The 21,796-nt window shown below is 50.2% G+C and overlaps 1 protein-coding gene across 4 annotated transcripts in view; it reads right to left on the bottom strand.

Moving 5' to 3' along the window:
- Positions 1 to 21,796, bottom strand: part of OTOF (otoferlin) — a 92,190-nt gene that overhangs the window by 57,389 nt on the left and 13,005 nt on the right. For all 4 annotated transcript variants that reach the window (XM_059132432.1, XM_059132431.1, XM_059132433.1 and 1 more), the window contains exons 2-3: positions 19,957 to 20,015; positions 4,321 to 4,409 (exon numbers count right to left, since the gene is read on the bottom strand). In XM_059132432.1, coding sequence (XP_058988415.1) covers positions 4,321 to 4,409; positions 19,957 to 20,015 — 148 coding nt within the window. The remainder of the gene's footprint in view (positions 1 to 4,320; positions 4,410 to 19,956; positions 20,016 to 21,796) is intronic.

Here is a 21,796-nt window from a genome sequence, read left to right as displayed (position 1 = left end):
CGCTGGGCAGCTGTGAGAGCAGTCAAGGGAAAGCCCTCTGACGTCGTCACACTCAGAGGCCTGCCCCTCCTCCTTCCGTGACCGTGACCATGGGGTCGCTGTCTGGAGGGCCCACATGGTGCTGGTCTTCCATGCAGGGTAGGCTCTGGGGGCAGGTGCACAGCCTCATGGAGCCAGGGTCTGTCTGGGGCCCAGAGGGTGGGGCTAGGACCCTGAGACCCAGGGGGGGTGGTTGGGGGGGCAGCTTTCACGCCCAACAGTTTCCCCACAGCTTCAAAACAAGCATCTTAATACTGTTTCCCACAGAATGTCACCCCCAAGCCCCCTCCTAGACATTCTTTGGGGAGGGAGCTGGTGCAGGAAACCCGAGCTCCAGCCTGTGCGAGGGCTCCCTGTCCGCCCTGGCCCCCATATGTCCAGCCTGGCTGCAGACTTAGTGAACTCTGCCTGTTGCCTTTCCTCTGGGGGTGGGGGGGGGGTCAGCACAGACAAGCTGCCTGGAAGGCCGAGTGCCCCAGGGTGACCGGGCAAGGTGGGCTCATGAGACCTTGGACAGCAGGGTCCTTTCTCTGGAAAGTGGAGGTGTGAGGCCATTCGTGTTCTGGGAAGGACACTGGCCTGGGGGTCAGGAGGTCTGAGTCAAAGACAAGCCCTGCCCTGCCCTTGCTGTGTGATCGTGGGCGAGGACCCTTGCTGGGCCTGTTTCCTCAAGTTAGGTGAAGGAGCTGGGAACTGACTTTCTGTCCTCTGATGGCCTCTCTTATGTGGCCACTGAAGTTAGCCATCACAAAAAGGGCACCTGCTAAGTGGTCCACAGCTGCCCAGGAGGCTGGGTTGGCCCCCAGAGTGGCCAGATGCGCTGGACAGGGCAGTAGGAAGGGGGCCTTAGGCATGGATGAGCCCAGAGACTGACCACAACAGAGCAGCAGTCAGGCACCAGGACCCGTCAATAATTCATCGCTTTCCCCTGGGAGCCCGTGTCAAGTGCCCAAGGCTTGGCCAGGCCCCCACTGCTCTCCTGGCTGCTGAATTATTCAGCAGTCCCAGGAGACCGGCACTTGTGGCAGGCTGTTCCCCACCGGCGATTCTGGACAGGGAAAGGGAGACACATAAGATCCTCTGGACCCGACAGGAGGTTTCTGAAGGAGGACTGTGTTCAAGGCAGGCTGGACAGATCTGGGGTCTCCTGGTGATCACAACTTGGCTTCCTCCTGGCAACATCTCCCACCACTGGGGAAGAGCCGGTTCCCAAGCCACCATCTGCTTCTAGAATGAGTCTCTTTCTCTGAGATGGGGGTAATGAGATGAGGCCCATCAACTCTTGGGTGGAGCAGGAGGGTGGGGAGAAAGCAAGGAGAGAATTCGGCTAGCAACTCCCCTGCTCTATCTCTCGCTTGTTGGCATTTCAGAACAACTAATTGAAGCCTCAAGTTTCAGTGTGTTCACTGGGATGGTATTCAATTTCCCAATTTAACAAATACTTCTGATTTGTTTGTAGTAAGCATTTTGATGTTTCCAAGGGTTTCCAGCATTTTGGTGACTCTAGCGCCTTTCACTGTAAAGAACGCACTAATCTCACTCATGTCCGTGGTGTCCATGCTCACATGTCCTGGTTTTCTGGGAGGTCCAGGAGAAGGAAGACAGGCATCCTAGCCCCAGCCCTGCCACTGTCCGGGGGCCTCAGTAGCCTCTCTGAAGACTCAGTTTCCCCATCTGTGCAGCGAGGGTTGCACTGGCTATGTTCTGAGACTCCTGAGAGCTCTGACATCTGCTTGTGGGTCCCTGCTGGGGTGCCTGGATGCCTGGTGCCTGGTGCTTCCAGTTCTTCCTTTTCCACACCCACTTTGGTCTGTGTCCCTTCTGTTCTTGTTTCTTCTATCCTTAGAGGTCACCCAATCTCTCACCCTAGGGAAGAAGGTTTTGCTTCATCTTGGGGGCACCTGGTGGGGTGTCTCACTAACCTCACTTGTGGATACTATCGCAGCTACTGGAATGATGTGATACCCCAAGAGGCCAAGGGGCAGCCTCTCTGCCCTGAACATCTTCCCTTGTGGCCCTGCCAGCGGGCCTGAAAAGCCCACACCCCATGTTCAGCTGAGATGTTGTGGGTTCTTCATAAAAATCACAGGATTATTGAACCATGTGTGGTCCAAAAATTCCCATTCCGAAATCTCCACAACATTGTGGTCCACTCCCTGCTCAACCTCTCCCAGTGATGGGGAGCTCACTATTTCCCAACAGCTCATTGGCTGGAGAGCTTTGGCTACCTTTCAGCTGTCTGCTGTCTCCCAGCAATGCAGCCTGGTCCTGGTCCTGCCTCTGGGCACACATCTCTCTTCCCTCTTCCAAATGGCAGAAAATCTTAGGGGACAAGCATGGTGACTTAATCTCTCATTTCTGTACCTTCAGTGACTAGCACAGTGTCTGTCTGGTACAGAATATTTGCTTAGTGAATGTTTGATGAGTGATTGGAAGAGTGGATGGATGGATGGACAGAAGGATGGATGGAAGGAAGGGTGAATAGAAGTAAGGATGAATGGCAGGAAGGATGGAGAGTAGGATGGATGGAAGGATGAATGGATAAAAGGATGGTGGGATGGATGGATGGATGGAAAGATGAATGGGTAGAAGGATGGATGGAAGGATGGATGAATGGATGGATGGATGGATGGAAGTAGGGATGAATGGAAGGAAGGATGGACAGTAGGGTGGATGGAAGGATGAATGGATAGAGGGATGGATGGATAGAAGGATTGATGGAGGATGGATGGATGGAAGGATGGATGTGTGGATGGATGAACAGATGGATGAACGGATGGATGGATGGAAGGATGAATGGATAAAAGGATGGTTGGATGAATTGATGGACAGAAGGATGGAAAGATGAATGGGTAGAAGGATGGATGGAAGGATGGATGAATGGATGGATGGATGGATGGATGGATGGAAGGATGAATGTATGGAAGGATGGATGGATGGATGGAAGTAGGGATGAATGGAAGGAAGGATGGACAGTAGGGTGGATGGAAGGATGAATGGATAGAGGGATGGATGGATAGAAGGATTGATGGAAGATGGATGGATGGAAGGAAGGATGCGTGGATGGATGAACGGATGGATGGATGGATGGATGGATGGATGGAAAGATAGATGTATGGATGGATGGACCTGTCCTCTGTGATTTTCTCTTTGAGGCTCTCATCTTCTCATCAGCCTTAAAGTCCCTTCTCCTGGCAACCCAAGGAGCTGCCTACTGGTATTCTCTCCAACCAGCATGAAGGCCATAGAAACTCATCTCTTGCCTTTCCTGCTCTGATTGATCTACTTCTATTAATATGAGCAAGGATTAGGTCAGCTTTTCTTTTCTTTGTAGTCTCCTCCCACTGTCAAGTAATACTTCTCTCTCATTGAGTAGTATCCCCAGGTTTTCTGGGGACTGTTCAGCCATGACCCCCTCTAGCGGGTATAAAAACCATTGGTTTTGAATCTCCAAATGAGACTTTACATTTATTCTACCTAGCCACCATTCCAGACTGTTCGAATCATCCTGAATTCTGCTTGTTGCCCAGAGAGACGGGTGGGAACTGCTTTAACTGAAACCTCAGTAGTGACAGAGCTCATGCGGTAGGTGTGCTTCACTGAAGAATGTAAGCCCCGTGGGGGTGGGCATTTGCTATCCTCAGTGCCTAGTTCAGTGCCTGACACAAGGTAGGCACTTAGCAAACATTTGGAAGAATGAATGAATGAATGGTATCTATTTAATTCTCACAGCTTCCTTTGAGGTAAATACTTCTACTTCCTACAGGCTGGTACATTGCATTCAGAGAGATTCTGTGTAACCAGCTCAGGGTCACACAGTAGTTGACTGAGCTCAGAATCTGAGACCAGGCTTTCCTGATTCTCAAACCACTGCACCAAATGTCTCAGAGCTTCTCAGTCTCCCTGCATGTGGCAAGTTTGCCCTCAAGGCTACTGATGATCTATTGGAGTTCATGATCCGCCATTCTGTTAACTCCTCTGCTGGGTAACTGTCACCCAGGACAGTGTAAAGGGGGAGACTTAAAGAAGGGGACAGGAAGCTGAGATGGGGCTGGGGACAGAAGGAGTGAATGGGAGGGTAGGGCGTTCTTGGCTGACAGTGGTTGGGAGGGCTGAGGGACTCTGAGGACGACAGGAAAGAGCAAGGAGGGGATCTTCGACAGTCAATCCAGGTTAGGCTGTGGCTGTAACGCCCCTTTTAAGCCCAAGGGACAGGGTAGCCCAAGATGCCGGGCAGGCCCCTAACCCCTTCAGGCCCCACCTCTCCCATCCCCCACTTACTTATTGCTGAAGACTTTGCTGTAGTTGAAGATTTGAATCTCAAGTATCTCATTGCTGTCGATGCTGCTGCCCACTGGCCACCGGAAGGTCTAGGGAGAAAGAGACAGCTGTGGCCTTAGAAGGAAATGACAGGGTATGAGGAATAGAAGGCGGATCCCTGGTAAGTTGGCCCTTCGCATCGACCCAGTGCTCCACAGGGATAAAGTCCACACCTAGACTCTCATCTAATTCCAACCACCCCCTGGTAACATGGGTATTGTGACCCATTCCCCTTTCAAAGATGGCATGCAGAGAGATCCAGTGACCTACTCAAGGTCATATGGTGAGTGCAAGGACCTAGGGCTAACCAGGACCTCTGAGTCTCAGCCCAGTTCCTGGGGTACACTCAGGAGTGGGTGGTGCAACCAGAATGGAGTGGGCTCCGGGACAACAGCAAGGATCGTGGGCATGGGCTTGCTTTTTGCTGTGTGCGGAGTGGAGCTGAAGCTTCCAGGTTTCCCCTCCCAGAATCATTCTGGCCGGTTCAAGCTCTGCCTGGAGTGGGAGGTCCTGTTCCCCGCCCCGCCCCCCCCCATTCAGGTCAGATCACCCCCTCACACTGGCAATGTTAACTCTGGGAACAGACTTCAGCTGTTTATTGTTATTAGGGTCAGGCCCACAAAGGAGGGGCGGCCTGTACCCAGCATGCTGTTTCTAATTTACCCTCACCGCATCTATCTTGGCTTTTTTTTTTTTTTTTTAAATATTTTATTTATTTATTTGTCAGAGAGAGAGTGAGAGAGAGAGAGAGAGAGAATGAGCAGGGGAGGCAGCAGGCAGAGGGAGAAGCAGGCTCCCTGCTGAGCAAGGAGGTTGACGTGGCGTTTGATGCTAGGACCCTGAGATCATGATCTGATCTTGTCTTCATTATTCAATCGATAATAATGATGAGCAGGAAGTTGAGTGGGATTTTTCCTGATTCCCTAGACATGGCAAGGAGGGCCCAAAATAGAGGCTAGACATGCTAAGGACCCCATCCTCTAAAGAGAGCTGCCAACAGGCCGAACCAGGCTCCTGCCTCAGGACTTCCTCAAAGGCCTCTCACCCCCAACGGCACCCCAGTGCTCCTTCTTCCTGGGGTGCAAAGACTGCGGAAGGGAAAGATGCCAATAGTCATATCCTAGGCCCAGCGTTTTTGCGGCTCCTTCCTAGAAGAATTGCTCAGATAGGTCGAGGCACCTGCAGGAAGGGGAGCCTAGCATGTAAGTTCCCAATGACATCTGCCAGGGCAGTAGACTTACTGGCCTGTCCCCCAAACCCCTAGGGAGCCCTGCAGGCCACCTTGGGCAAGGCAGTGGTCATAAGGAGCCTGACATGCCACCGCTAGGTGCCTTAAGCATGTGACTTCTGCTCTGTGGGGCCAAGGGCATGCTGCAAAGGGGAGCCAGGCTCAGCAAGCGGGCTGACCTTCCACCCCCGCCGGCCCTGCGATGGAGGCGTCCTCAGCCTGGGTGAGGCTGTGCGGCTCTGTGCCCCGAGGCGGGAGCTGAGGTGGGGTGGAGCCAGGTGTCCCGGATTGGGAATCTGTACCGTGTGGGGAGCTTGGCTCAGGTTGCCCACAGGAGCCCCCACACGGTGCTCTCTGAGACAGCCCTTGTCCACAGACCGGCCATGCTGACAGCCTCCAGAGCTGGCTGGAGCTCGTCCGAGAAGCTGTCATGCCACAAGGAGGGTCCACGTCCATGGCAGGGCCCCCAGAATCAGACCACGTCCCCCACCTTGGGCTGGAATGGGCAGAGGATGCAAGGGCCGGAGCCGGCATCCCTGTCCCACTCGGGGTCTGGAACCACAAGCCTGACAGAAGCGAGAAGACCAGGCCTGGGCTCTGAGAAGATGCTGGACTGGAATGACAAGCCTTCCTGGGCTGGACTGTGAATAACGGAAGACGACCAGAAAGCTCTGCGCTCTGCTCATGATGCCACTGAGAGATGGTACCGACGGGGACTTGGACACAACAGCCGGAAGGCAGTGACTTCCAAACCTGTATCATTTTCGTTCCCCTCCCAATCCAGGCTGCCCAATAGGCGAGAAATCAACAATCACGATAGGCATCTTAATAATAATCTGAATGATAGCTCTAGTATCAACTATTAAGATAGTATTAAGATAGTATTAAGTGGTATTAAGATAGTAATCTTTATAATAGCTGCCATTTGTAGAGAACTTTTCATCGTGCTGAAACGTTGAGGGGGCTGAGTGGTTTAGATGCACTAATTCATTTAGCCTTTCCTCCAACCCAACGGGCTGCTCCCATGTTCTCTGGTTCACACGCAGGCCTCACAGAAGGAACACGATTCAGAGAACTCTGTCGTTGGTGGCCGAGCAGGCCCTGGGGGGCATCCGAGAGCGGGTCCTGAGAGCCATTCTAAAGCTTCCATCTCCCAGACTGGGGGCCCAGGGGTTTGCAGGGGGTGCCGGGCCAGCTTGGCAGGTCACCGCACAGTGTGGGCAGGGCCTGGCTGGGGAAAATGGCCTCACATTGCTCTCTCAATCTCAACCAGGATTCAGCTGGAGTGGGCAGGTGAGAGAGGACGAGGCATCGGAAGCGGGGGGCGGGGTGGAGGCTGCAGAGGGAGAAGGTTCTGAACGGGGCCTGGGGAAGACTTTGGAGGTTATGGACACAGACGGGCCGGCTAAGGAGGCGGCCCAGCCCGGGGCCCGCAAGCCTCCTAAAGCAGCTTTTGCTTCTGCTGTCTGCATGCCTCCAGCGCAGCCAAATGTGTGGTTTTCTTAATGAAGTTGCTTGTAATTGCGCTGTAGGGAAATAAGCCAGGCCTAGCTCAGCAGCCACAGCGCCAACGAGAGAGGCCTGCGGAGCCTCTGAGATTTCAGTTTCTGTGGGATGAAGGGGGTGAGTGTTTGCGCCACCTGAGGGTGTGCGGGTAGGGTCTTGACTTTGGTAAGAGAGGATGATTAGGAGATAAGGGGGGGTCGCTGTGGCCGTGGCACCAAGACAGGAAGGGGCGCCGAGCCGAGACATGAATGAAGGGAACACAAAAGATCAGCGGAAGTCATTGTGAGGAAAAGGGACCCAGAGCAGGAAGCTGCTCGGGACTTCTGCTTGCTCCCCGCCAGGCACTGACTTGCCTAGGGATTGGGGTGCAGTTTCTGGGCAGGGAGTGGTGACGGAATCCGGAGCTGGTCGCCATGGGCAGATGTGCCGAACAGAGCATAGGGGGCTCTGGGCCGGCTGCCTGCATAGGAGACTCTGCAGGAAGGGCCTGGACTTGCTGCATGGGGGGGGGGGGGCATTTCCAGAATGTACCACATTCAGTGTTTCCGGGAAGGAGCCCCAGGAGGAGGGTACAGGAGGACCAAATGCTCCAGCAATGTAGGGGTCAGAGGCCAGTGACTGTGGAGGGCAGGGACTAAGGCCGCCCCAGGGGCTTTCATGTGGGAAGAGACTAGTCCTGATGGAGTCCGCCAGATTTGCCTCTGACGCCCTCCGTGCCCGCTTCCTTCTCTGTCTCTCATGCCCACCCTGCCCTTCTCTGCTCTTCTCTCCTGGCTGCCCCGCTTTCTGCTCTCACCGGCTCCATTCTGACCTTCATCAGTTTCCTTCCGGGTCTCGGTCTCTGTCCCTCTCTCAGTGCTTCTCCACCCCACCTACACCCTTGAATCGCTTCCGGAAGCTTTCAATACTCCCTCGGCCCAGGCTACATTTCAGACTGATTTCACTGTGTCTCTGGGGGTCCCAGCATGGGATGGGGGAGCTCCCAGGTATCCGTGTCCCCGCCACACCCCGCCCCCACCTGGCTGTGGCTGAGCCGTATTTCTAGCCCTGCCTCCTGCTCCCAGCAAAGACCTCCTGAGCTCGGGAACAGCGGTGAGCAGGATAGCCCTGGCTCTGCCACGATTTAGCTTTGGGGATTGCAGGCCACTCCTGGCATGGGGGCTCAGCTCCCTCGTGGATAAAATGAGGGTGACCAGACTTCCCTCACGGGGCTATTGGAAGAATCGAGTGAGATCACACAGGTGGATTTTGTAAGGGACACAATACTGCAGAAACGAGAGGCTTGACTTACTTTGTTTTATTTTGCTTTTCCTTGTGGGGACCTTCTACCAGAATGCCTGGGGCTGACCCTCACCCCTCCCTGACCCTCCACCCTCTCTCCCTCTCCCTCCATCGCTCTCGAACCACTTCTGCCTTGGTCTGTTGATGTCCTGTTTCTCTTCTACCAGAAAAAAAAAATGTTATTTCTCATTGTTTTCTCAATTTTTGCCATTACTTTCTTTCCGCCAGCTGGGGGGATGTGTACTGATGTGTATGGAGGGCCGTAGGACCACGGGGCGGGGGCTGTGGGGGGCCTTGGGGCTCCTGGACCTGTGCACGTCCCCTCAGAAACCGGAGAGCACATCTGGCTAGAATTCAGTACTTCTCAGAGCGTTCTTTGCTAATAAACCAGGCTCACAGCAACATGACCCAGACGGGCTTCTTCTGGACCTTGGAGTGTGGAGGGTGTGAGAGGTGTTGCAGGACACATAGCCAGTTGGTGGTGGACAGGATTGAAACTCAAGTCTCCTAATACTTAGCTGGGGGCATGGCCTCCCACCCTGCACCCACTCCTGAAGTCAGAGAGATTAGCTGAGGTTGACACTCAGAGGGGGCTGTGGCTCGGACCATCCTTCTAGGTTGACAGCACCAAAAATGTTTATTTATTGAGCGCTGATCCCGCCCTGGCACCACACTTTGCACTTATTCTAGAGTTCAGTGCCCACTTCACAGGTGAGGCAACTGAGGCTCAGAGCAGTCTTGCCCAAAGCAATTCAGCTAACAAGTGGTAACATAGCTTCATAGTCGAGATAAGACCCTGGCCCTCTCGGAAGTCAACAACCGGGCACAGAGGTCGAAGCCACCGTGCTGGAGAGAGCGTGTGGAGAGAGGGCCCAGAGAAGGTGAGGCCGCAGGGAGACACAAGGTGCCCCAGACAACAGTCAACGCCAACTGCGCTCCCAGCTGGAGGCAGAGCCTCCCAGCCGAGCCCTGCCAACCACAGGATCATGGGAAGCCCTACAATGTGGAGAATGCTGTGCTTTGTTCCACAGCACTAGATGACTGTGACTTTCCCCCCTGCTGTCTCTCTAAGAGTCAGACTCAGGTCAGGGAGGCCTGACACCAGTGGCAGAGCTGGGCTCCATGCCCCAGGCCTTGCCTCTCTGCACACCGATGCTGGGCTCCCTCTCCCTGGGTTGCTGCGTGAGCTCCAGTGAGAGCTTGATCGTTGCTCTCAGAGCAGCTCAGAGCAGGAGCAGAGTGGGCAGGCTCAGTTCTGTCTCATTCACCGAGGTCTCCCTCCACTGGGCATAGGGCTAGGCACACAGTAGGCACTCTACAAATGGGCCTCGGATGGCTGCCTGGGCTGCTGGTGGGCGAGCTCAGGTGGGCTAGTTTACCTCTCCACACCTCAGCTTACTCTTCTGTAAAGGGAGGGTGGCGGTCACTGTACTGTTTCTTGGGCCGATTGCGGGGCTGGTGAAGTGCAGAACCTAGCATGGAACCCAGCCCAGGGTAAGAGGGTGACTGACATGGCGGTGACAGTAGTGGTGCTCCATGTATGTTTGTTCCAGGAGCCAGGGCAAAGACTGGCATTCTTGGGGATGGCACCCCAGGGACTGCTGGAGGCGTCAGGGAACAAGGGGCCTCTCTCCAGCCTGAAATAACACCAGCATGATTCCCTTCCCATGACCACAACAGCTCAAAGTTGTGTCTTCAGTTTCTGAGGTGCCCTGCATGCTGGTGGGCCAGAGCCTAGGCCAAGGGAATCCACACAGCATTTCAGATTCCATGCCATGTCAGCCTCCAGACACTTCGGGGGACTCTGATGGTAGCTAAGCCGAGCCCTGCCACTTAAGATGTAACCAGCCAGCAAGCACTATTCAGAGCAAATGTTTTCTGAACACCTTCCTCATGCCAGACTTTGTTCATGGCACTGTGGCCAGTACGGAACCCAGGGGTATTTCTTAGTTCTACAGGAGCTCCTGGATAGTTCTAGAGACACAAATCTGAAATGGCCGCCCGTAATAGGAACATTGAGAGAAGTAAGGTGGCAAGTGTTAGGGGCAGGAGGAGGACAAGAGAACCTCTCTTCAGAGGAGAGACCTCAGGATCTCTGGGAATGTGAAGCCATGACCTAGATCGCCAGCTCACAACTTGGCCCTGACCTGGCAGGTGCTGGCCAGAGTAACAGAGTTGTGCATCTTATCAGCCCCAGAGATCTGGGACCCACGGAAAGGTTTCCCTGATGCAGGCTGGAGAATGACCTGGATTAACCTGAGCCTCATCACTGACTAGGTCTGGAACCATCCTATATCAGCAAGATGATGAACTTAAAGGGACAGTCCTCAAGATCTGGGGAGTGGGGGTGAATTGGAATGTGCAACAAAGCTTTAGAATTCAATGGAGAGAGAGTATCTTGGGAATTCTCAAGTTGGGACTTGAGAAGACTCAAGTTGGGTTCATTCTTTTGTTCGTTCTTTCCTTTGGCAATATTCCCTGTGCCCTGTGCTGGGTGCCAGGCCCCTGATGAACAAGACAGGTGCTTTCCTGGCTCCATGGAGCTCATAGCTCATGACTTCCACGTACAAGGGCAGTGGGCAGGTGAGGCCAGCCCCTGGCCTCCCCACCCCCAGGCTGATGACTTCTCCCTCTTCTGAGTCCAGAAGACCCATGGTCCATCTTTGTCTGTACTGGGTCCATCTCCCCACTGGACTAGGCCCCTTGAGGGCAGGTTCATTTTGCAAGTGACCACAGGCTCTGGAATCAGGTAGAGTTGGGTACAAATCCTGATTATGGCTATTTATCACCTGGAATGATCCTAACCCAGGGAGTCAGAATGCTTGTGTGAAGCTCTCAGCCCATCCTGCTACATGCTAGGTACCCAGGATAGAGCAGCTCTTTTTCTCATTCCTACAAGTTGCTGCTGTGGCTTCCCGTGTGGCCTACGGTCCACGTGGGCCTGGCTTAGAGCCAAATCAGACTGCCTTGGGGTGGGCTCCTTGTGACCATGCTTATTCCCAGGGCAGGGGTCTCTGCTAGCTGCTGGCTGGGCATAAAGTCTGTCCCCACCCCCTCCCCTGCCCTCCAGAGCTGTAGGTAAATGGAGGGTCTCAGGTTCCAGCCTCAGGGAAAGGAGACACCCCATCCAGGTTCTGTTTCCACCCATTGTTGTCCAAAGCATTGTCTTTCTTCCAAGACCGCTGCCTCCCCACTCAGGTTCCTCAGAGCAGCCCGCAGCAGCCCCTCTCACCCTTGTCTGGGCAGAGAAGGGAGAGACATTTGCTATCTTGTCTTTTATTTCATTTTACAGCCATGCATCTGTCCCACAAGGTGGGCAGAACAGGAAGTATCTCCTCATTTTACAAAAGGGGAACCTGAGGCCCAGAGGGGTTGAACGGCCTACCCAAGATCACTGAGCTTGTTCATACCTCAGTGAGGACCATAGACCCATTCTCATGACTCCTAGACCCATGCGCTTTGTACCTCCCTGAGGGGGTTCCCGAAAGCTCTGGGCACAGTAATGTGAGAAAACAGACTTTCTGAAAAGCCAAGAGATTTTTAGAAGTTTAGCAAGGGGCCGCCGATGAGATTCTTTTCGCAAGCTTGTTCTAGAACCACAGATGGGCTGTTTCTTCCAGGGACCAGCAAGGAAGTTTAGGACTTGTCCACCCCAGTCTGGGGAGACAGGTGTAAGCATGCCGGCAGTTTCAGGCTCTCTCTGGGGGCCGAGCTGACACAGGCCCCTGGGCCCTCCTTGACAAGGGGTGGAGGGCTGCTTCCCCTCTTGGCAGGCGTGCCCTGCTGGCCAGGGCAGCCAGACTTCTCAGAGGGAGGAGTGGTGGCAGGGGGCATGGGAAGACCCCCAAACAAGGCCTTGTAAGGGTGTTGGTGGGTCAGGCCCAGGAGCAGCTTCCTGCTTCTGCATCCAGAGTAGATTTTGAATCTAAGTGAAGTGTGGACTTAGAGCTCTGGCTTTGCTACTTCCAGCTCCTGGGAAGATACATGCTCTCTGAGCCAGAGCCTCACCATTGGCTGGTTGCTGTGGAGACTGCACAGAAGCAGTGCTGCTTCTGGAAGCTGCTGCCATGATTGTCAGATGGGGTTTCCCCAGGGAAGTGAAGAACAAGTCCCTGCAGTGTTGGGGGAGAGGGGTGCTGAGCTTTGCCAATCACTAAGCATCCTGGGCCCCCATTTCATGAATTTCCAGTGGGTTCCTCACAGTGACAACCAGAAACTTCCCAGTCAGCTCCTGAGTGGGTGGGACCTTCCCCAGTGAGGACCCCTTCTCCCCATCTTGGGGCTACTCTCCGACTCTGGCTATGTGCTTTTGCCTATTACTCCCTGGCTTCTGGCCCCTCCCCAATCTCTCCCTATGGACCCAAAGGTTCCCCCATGCCTGAGTTCCTGCATGGAACTTCAAGCACCATTGAGCCCATCTTCCCCTCTGGGGTAGCCTAGCCTGGCACACGGGAGGTACTCGGAATATGGCCCCGTGCTTTGCTTGGGGCTGGTAGAGACTGAGTATCCACTTGCCCCATGTTGGGCAGCCCTGGGGAGAGGAAGGACACGGTGATTAACTTTGAATGTCATGTATACCTGTGGCTCAGGTGTCCCAGGGTGCAGTTCATGGAAAGGGGTGGCAGTGCCCTTTGAAGGAGAATCAGGTTGCTCACCAGCTGAGGCCTGGACAGACAAGTCCCTGGGGAGACTTGACGGGAAACAGGGAATCAGATGTTCTCCCTGGAAGATTGGGGGCAGAGACCCAGGGAGGCAGGACTGTGAGGGACTGAGTCAGGCTGCCTGTGTCTCCATTCAACCAACCCCTCCTCTCAGGGCCCTGACTGATGACACGGGGAGAGGAATGAAACCTAGGTTGCATAGCGGGGCAAGTCCAAGGCCAAGATGCTGGCATAGTAAGTAGTCATGGTCCACTGTCACATCACCTCTCATTGTGTTCATCATTTGACAAAGAGACCTCATACCTATCATCAGTCCCATTTGACAGATGAGTCACAGAGGCTTAGAAACAAACTGAAAGTCACATAGCCACAGCCAGGAGGGGAGACATCTAGAACAGAACTGTTCTTGGGAAGGGCACAGCCTGCTGGCTGTGATGGTCGACAGTTACTCTTGAGCACAGGAGAGAAGGTCAAAGCCTTGCTTCTCTGTGCTTGCAGCTCTGGGCCTACAGACATAGCCACACTGTGTGGAATGGGCCCAATGTGAGGAGGAGGCAGAGGTTCTGGGTGGCCCCTAAGCCTGGTGGCCACCCAGGCTACCAGGCTGCTCAAGCTAAATACCAGGTTCAGAGGAGACGGTCTGCCCTGAGGCCCTTTCCCAGCCCAGCTGAGCCAAAGAGAAGAAGCAAAGCCCAAGAAAGAAGGGGTAAGCTATTCTGGGGGTCACAGCAGAGCTCCTGTTTCATGCCAGAACGGTAACTTAGGACCGCTGGTTCTCACCCCAAAGTCAACTGCGGAGAAACTCTAGAAGCAAGAGGGAAATACGGATTCTAGGAAGTAACAAACAAATAGACAAACAGCTTTGAGAAATGAAAGACCAAAGCCTCTTTGAGCTGATCTGTGTCGGAGGAGGATGGAGGCTGCCCAGGGGAGGCCGGGGATGGGCTTGGCAGTGGGACAACAGGTGGGAGGAATCTTCATGAGTTCTGCTTTTACTGACCCCTGGCCTTGCCTTGGGTTGATCCTTGCCTTCTCCTTTACTGATAAAATGGCGGCAAGAGCCCTACTAGGATGAGGATGGAAAAAAATAGGTGTTCGTGGGCTTCTCAGTGCAACCTCAAAACTAGTTAGTTAAAAATCTAGCCTGCTTTCTGTCCACCGTGTTTCTCCTTAAAGGCTTAGAGATGAGACCTTGCCTGTTTCTATGGTGACTGGGCCCCCCTCGGTGCTCACGCTTGCCCTTCAACCCTTAGGACCTGACCCAGCTCACCTCTGACGCTTCCCCAGTACCCGAAAGCAGACAGCATAGCTGATACCAGGGGTACTTGAATTGGCCAAAGGAAACACACACTTGGAAAGACATTTCTTATAAAGGCAAGACAAGAACAGTATATACCAACAGGGGCAGAATTATTAGACCAAATGGACCATAAAGGCATTTATTAGTGATATAAAACAAGAACAAGGAATGTTAAGAAAAAAAGAACAAACTAGTAAATTGGAAGATCATTTTGAAGAACTCCCTCAGAAAACAGCAGGAAAGGACGAATAGACAAAAAAATTTAAAAACAAAGAAATAACAGCTAGAGGTAGAAGTAGCAGCATCTAATAGCATGGGGTGCAGAGACGAGAAAAATATGAAAACTGAATGGAAGGAATATTTGAAAAAAATAATAAAGAGAGAATTTTCTATAATAAATGAAAGATGAAAAGCCTTGGATTTGAAAAGCGCTCACGAAATAGAGCAAAACAGGAGAGATAAGACACCCGACAGTTAGACACATTATCATAAAATTTGAGAATATCAAAGATAAAGGAATTATACTTTTCTTCCCCAGGGAGGAAGAAATGATCCCACGCAAAGGTACAAGACCCGGACGGCCATCAGACTTCTCGATAGCAACAAGCACTGATATTTTGAAGTAAAGGGAAGAACTCTGAGCCTTGAATTTTATATCTCGTGCAAGTCTCATTCAAATTTGAAGAAATAAGAAACTGTTCTCAGATTTATAAGGCTTTAGAAGGTTGGCTACACAAAGACCCAAACTGAAACTACTGTGATAACTGAAAATACTGAAAATACTGAAAATCCAAACTGAAAATACTCAAATAAGAAGAAAAAAAAAGCCAAGAGATGCTTCAAGAGATAGGAGAAGTAAAGGTGATCAGATATCTTGGTGAAGACAATCGTTGTCCTCAAAAAGAAAAAGAAGGCTAGAACAAATAAAAGAAAAGGAGAACACACGTTCGGAAGAACGTGGAATGAAAATTGTATAACCTAGACAGCGTGGGCTGAGGTAGGGAAATCAAAGAGGACTAGGGGAGTATTACAATTCTTGTCATGATAGGGGAACTATAATTACTGGTTTGTTTCCCAGCTATCAACAGGGATCCCTAAATGTGACCAAGGAAGGGTGACTACCCTGAAAACACAAATAGAATGTATAACTTTTCACCGAACAAAAGAAAACCTGATCTATCTCATGGGAAGCTGGAAAGGAGAAAACAAACAAACAAACAAACAAACAGGACAGTCAGTGGAAAATATAAAATAAGGTGGTGATAGAAATAAAAATCAAAATACCAATTATAATAGGTGTAAATGGATAAAATAATCAAAGCACAGAGACTCTCAGGCTGGGAGAGAAAATTTAACCTAAGAATATATGCCCTAGGGATGCTTGGGTGGGGGGCGCTCAGTGGGTTATGCGTCTGTCTTTGGCACACATCATGATCCCAGGGTCCTGGGATCAAGTCCCGCATTGGGCTCCTTGCTCAAAGGAGGGACTGCTTCTCCCTCTACCTGCCTCTCCCCCTGCTTGTGCTCTCTCTCTCTCTGACAAATAAATAAATAAAATCTTTAAAAAAAAATGCATTCCCTAAAAAGACACACTTGAATTTAAGAGCACAGAAATACTGAAAATGGAAGCAAGAACAAAGATATACCAAGAAAATAAAAGAATGGAAAGAGATACACTAGGTAAATGAACCCAAATTAGCTGACATTGTAATCTTAACATCCAGCAAAATAGAAACTAGTGCAAAAAACGTCATAAAAGACAAAGAGGGATATTAAGTACCAGGAAAAGGAAAAATAGACAAGAAGATACAGCCATCGTGAAGCTATAGAACTTACTAAAAATACAGTTTCCAAACACATCAAGCAACAGCTGACAGCCACAGGGAGAAACATGCGAATCAACATTTGTAGAAGTAGATTTTATTGCCATCATTTTTGAAACTAATAGCTCAAGCAGAGAGAAATAAGCAGAAAAGGTGAAGAACTGAATAGTATAACTAAGAAGCTGGGAGTTACATTGCACTCCATAGAGAACCCTCCACTGAGCACATTCCTTGGGTAGAGGGGGCATTTATGACCATGAATGGAGGCCATACTCAAGGTCTCCATGAATTCTGAAGGATCAGTATCATACAGATTGGGCACTTTGATCATAATGCAAGAAAACCAGAAATGAAAAGAAGAATAAAGAGCTAACATGTCATACACATTTGGAAACTTAATAACATTCTTATATAACTTGGTTTTAAAAGAAAATCATAAAGGAATGTAAAAAATGATAATGAAAATACTACATATAAATTTTATAGGATGCAGCTAAAACACAGCAAAGTTTATATCTTTAAATACATTTATCAAGAAATAAGGAGTTAAAAATAACAGGCTTAGCCTTCAATTCTGGGGGTTAGGAAAAGAGCCACAGAGCAAAATAAAATAAACAGGGAGAAGGGAAATAATTAAGAAAAAGGCAGAAATCAATGAAATGGCAACAACAGAAGAGATGAATGAAGCCAAAAGCTGGTTCTTTACAGAGATTAATAAGATATACAGATCTTTAGCAAGGCCAAGAAAAACAGAGCAAAGTTAAAAATAAACACAGTATGGAATAAAAAGGAGGAAATAACTACAGGCACACACACACACACACACACAAAACCATTTTAAAAACGATTTTAAAACTTTATAATCAAATGGATGCTAATAAATTTGAAAACCTAGATGAAATATAAAAATATAAAAATCCAAAACTGGTGCAAGAAGACACAGAGAAATTGAAAAGGGGGTTGAAGAGGCCCCTCCCCCAAACCATCCAGACTTAGATGCCTCCACATGTGGTTCTTCCAAAAGGTCAAGGAAGAGGAAGTCTCTATTTTATGCATGTTGTTCCAGAAAGTTTTATGCATTATAAAATGATGAAAATTTTACAAGTGTAGCTTCAAAAATGCTGCATAGAAATATTTGGCAGTTGAATATAATAGTGTATTAAAGTATTTACATTATGGAATATACTAAGGGAGCAAACTTATAATTGTCTCAATAGATGCAGAAGAAACTTGAACCTTTTCAGGTAAAAACTCTTAGCAGACAAGTTAGGCAAGGTTAAATAGTAAGATCCTATAACAGCAAGTATATATGATGACAAAATTTTAGACGCACTCATTCCTTTTAATACTAGAGGCACAGAAAGGATGCCTCCTAATCACCATTACTGTCCAACACAGAACTAGGGATCATGATCAATGTTCTGTGGAAAGATAAAGAAGTAAGGGGATAGGACTGATAGGCTAGGTCTGATAGGAAAGAGATCAAATCTCTTTTTGTAGATGAGATGATCACCTACATTAGAAACAGAACAAACTATGAAAACAAGTAAGAGACTTCAACAAGTTTGTCAGGTAACAGGGGGACTTCTTTTTTTTTTTTTAAAGATTTTATTTATTTATTTGACAGAAGTCACAAGTAGGCAGAGAAGCAGGCAGAGAGAGAGAGAGAGAGAGAGAGAGAGGAGGAAGCAGGTTCTCTGCCGAGCAGAGAGCCTGACATGGGGCTCGATCCGAGGACCCTGGGATCATGACCTGAGCCGAAGGCAGAGGCTTAACCCACTGAGCCACCCAGATGCCCCAATAGGGGGACTTCTAAAGGAAAAGAAAGCATTTCTCTAGGTCAACAATAATCAACTAAAAATACGTAGTAAAAGCAAGACACCATTCATGATAACAATAAAACCAGAAAGCATCCAGAAAATAATCAATACTGGGGCATCTTGGTGGCTCAGTTGGTTAAGCATCCAACTCTTGGTTTTGGCGCAGGTCCTGATCTCATGGGTTGTGAGGTGGAGCCCCGCATCAGGCTCCCTGCTCAGTGGGAGTCTGCTTGGATATTCTCTCTCTCTGCCCCTACCCACCCCATAAAATAAATAAATAAATAAATAAATAAATAAATAAATCTTTTTTGAAAAAAGAGAAGAAAATTATCAAGATCATACGACTTCTTTGCAGTAAACGTAAGAATGTTAGTAAATGATAATGGATAAATTGAATAGATGATTTATTATTATAAAAAATTGACATCTTCCTCAATTAATTTTTTAAATCCAATGGAACTTGATCAAAATTCCAGTTGGTTTTTGGAAGGACCTGATGAACTTATTTAAAAATTATCTGGAAGAATAAACGTCCACAAATAATTCACTCTCAAAAAAAGAAGAGGAAACAGAGAGGATTTGCCTCATCAGGTACTAAGACATACAAAAATGCCATATTAATGAGTACAGTGTGGTAAAGTTCAAGAACAGGCAAACAGATTAAAGGGATGGGATAGAAAGCTAAGACATAGACCCTAAATGGTGAGAAGGTGATTGATTGCATAGCAAATTGATGTTAGGAAAAGTGGTTTCTCATATGGAGAAAAATAAAACTGTACCCCTCTCTAAAACCACATACAAGGTAAAAGAAAAAAAAATGCAATTATGAAATCAGAAAATGTGGGGAAATGTACCTGTAGCCTAGAAGAGTGTAAAGAGGTCTTCAGCAAAACTTGAAAAAATACCAGGATTAAGGACTCCTAGTCAGCAAGGGGACAAAGTTCATAAATAGATGACAGACGGAGAGAAATTTCAGTCTCTAAATCCAAGCAAGGGGTCGATATCTCAGACATATAAAAAGTTACTGCAAATCAATAAGAAAAAGTCAGCCACACCCACAGGAAAAAAAGGGCAAAGAATATGAACAGGCAATTTACAAAAAAGGAAACTTCAAATGTATTATTAAAAGGACAATGAGACACCACTGGTAGACGTCAGAAAGCTGAATACCAGTAGGTGTAGATAAGGATTGGGAACCAGGGATCCGTATGCATTGTTGGTGGGAGTGTGAACCGGGGCAGTGCTGAGGAAGCTTAAGTGGATGCAAATCCCATGAGCCAGCAATTTCAGGTTCTGGGGAACATTCCAGAGAAATGTTCATAGAAGTCCAAAGGGGACATGTGTAAGAATATTCAGTGCCTTTCTGGTGGCTGGGGGTGGTGAGAGACAAGCTGGAGTTTCTTCTCTGGAGGAGTAAGTAGGTAAAGGATATGCAGGATGACCAACTCTTTCGAGTAAGATGAGGATTTTTCCTATTTTATCCCTTCTGGTCTGTGTCCCAAGAACCCCCTCAGTCCCAGACAAACCAGGATGACTGAACACCTTCATACACGTTGGCTGTGCCCATAGACCATAACCAGGGGCAAATGATTTACTCAGCCCTCTGAACCTGAGGTTCAAGGAAAATAGCTTTTCGGGGAGACCGAGTGGGATAGGTAGCCTGATTGCTCTTAGATTGACAAGGGTGACGTCTCTATGAGACAGGCTTTCTGGAAGCCCAGGTGGGCTTAGCCTGAGCCCTCCATGTGCCCAGGGAACTGGGGAGGGAAGCCCCTCTTGTTGGAGTGAGGCCGGGCCCTCAGCCAGGGCTCACTTTCAGGCCTCTGACACCTGGAGGCCCTTTCTCTGGAGAACAAAAGTGCCCCCAGAGGGCACCAAGCCATGGACTGGGACCACACTGCCCTTCTGTGGGTCATTCACTCTGCCCTGGGCTCTCCTGGCCAGGACTTGGTGGGGGGATCCCCCAAGGGTGTCCTACCTCATCGAAGTCAGCCACATCCTCGCAGTTCTCCAGCACCCGAGAGTAGAAGGCTTGCCCTGGGTGGGGACAGAGAACAAGAAGCTGGGGTCAGACCTCTCTGCCTGGCAGTCACCAGGACAGCGCTCGGATTCACATAGCACTTGTCTATGTGACAAGGGGCCCTGTGTCGTGTGTTGTGCTCTCCGGGCTGAGCCAAGGGCCCACACCGTCTTCTCCGCCTGCCTCAGGAGCCCTGTGGTGTAGGCAGGTCAAAGGCCACTAGCTCCACCTTACACATAGGGACACTAAAGGGACAGTCTAGTCAGAGGCAGACATGAGAGGAGAACCCAGGACTCTTTTCTCCACCTTGTTGTTCACTCGGTGGCTTTCTTGGCCCCCTTTTGCTGTCTCCTCAGCTCCACTGGCTTCCCCTGGCCTGCAGCTGCCCTGAGCAGAAGCCTGGTCCCCAGGGCGGTGGGCGCCCTGCCAGCTGGCCGCCCCCCTCTGTGACTCTGTCTGCAGCCAGGCCCAGGAGCTCGTGCCCAAGCCAGGCCCCGCCACAACCAGGACCCTCTTCCCCCGGAAGCCACGGGCCTTCCCCACCATCCCTTGCCCCAGAACTCTCTCATTCATTTTTCTGTCGGCCTCGGAGAGGAAAACCTCAGGTGCTTTCTCCCACATGTCACCCCTCCTCTCCCCACTAGCACGGGTACTACCGAGTGTGATATGGACACACATTTTCCCACCGGCCATACACCACCTGCCAGGGCAGAAACCAAGCTACCCACTCTTCAAGCCCATCCAGTGAGGACCGGCCCCTCTGCTGGAAGAACCATAACCAGGAGGGACAGAGGACAGGGTTGGGGGGCATGGGGCGGGCAGTGACGATGATGCATGGGTCACCTCAGTCTACTTTGAGAAACATTTGCTAGAGCCTACAATGGACCAGGCTACCTCCTGGAGCCTCAGGATAAAAGGGTGGGCACAAGGCCCAGGACCTCTGCCCGCAGGGAGCTGATGGCCGAGTAGGAGCTAGAACGGGTTGCCCGTTCAATACTATACAATCCATACCCCGAGAGACCATGTTGTGTGAGACAGAGAAGTGATGCAGAGAAAGAAGGATAAACATTGCTTTTGGGGGGATTTTTTTTTTTTTTTTGGTGTTTGTGGGGTGGAAGCATGTGGGGAGGACTTGTCATCTCTGCAAGGAGAAACTCAGAGATAGGGAGCATTAAAAAGAAATATTATTTAGGATTAATTTATTTTTGTCTCTCAATTGTAGACCAAAGGGAGGGGGATTAAAAAAAGGGTAGTATGTTTAATAGAATCCTGTATACGACTGCCCCACCCCCAAATCCCAAACCAAATTCTTCTATCTGTGAAGAGACAGGGATCTCCAGCCACTAGAAATGATTACCTGTGGCTAGGGGGAGCAGGAAGAGTCTGGAAGCAGCATACCTTGGCCTTTGACTGTATATGCTTAAATTTGGCATTTTTTTCCATGACCGTGCTTTGCTTTTGTCATGGAAAGAAAAATGCTTTGAAATCCCCACCGTCATAAACCAGTGGTCCGTGTCATTAAAGGACTATCTCAAGGATGAATTCAGCCCCATTCCGAGGCTGAGTTGTGCTTGTCACTGATGGGCAAGTTGGGGACCCAGGCGAGGACTTGGCAGCAGAGTGGGCATGGGAGGGGCTCACACACTGACCCGGCATGGCCAGTGCCAGGCCAGGGAGGGCTTGCAGCAAGCCCCCTCTGACCCTGCACTGCAATGGGGCTCGGTCCCTGGGAGCCACTTCTGTCCCCTGGCCTTGGTTCTCTCACACTCGGTAGTACCCGTGCTAGTGGGGAGAGGAG

This window comes from Mustela lutreola, chromosome 9 (assembly GCF_030435805.1).
Source record: "Mustela lutreola isolate mMusLut2 chromosome 9, mMusLut2.pri, whole genome shotgun sequence".
NCBI classification, from domain to species: domain Eukaryota; kingdom Metazoa; phylum Chordata; class Mammalia; order Carnivora; family Mustelidae; genus Mustela; species Mustela lutreola.
This window is presented reverse-complemented; position numbering and strand designations above follow the sequence as displayed.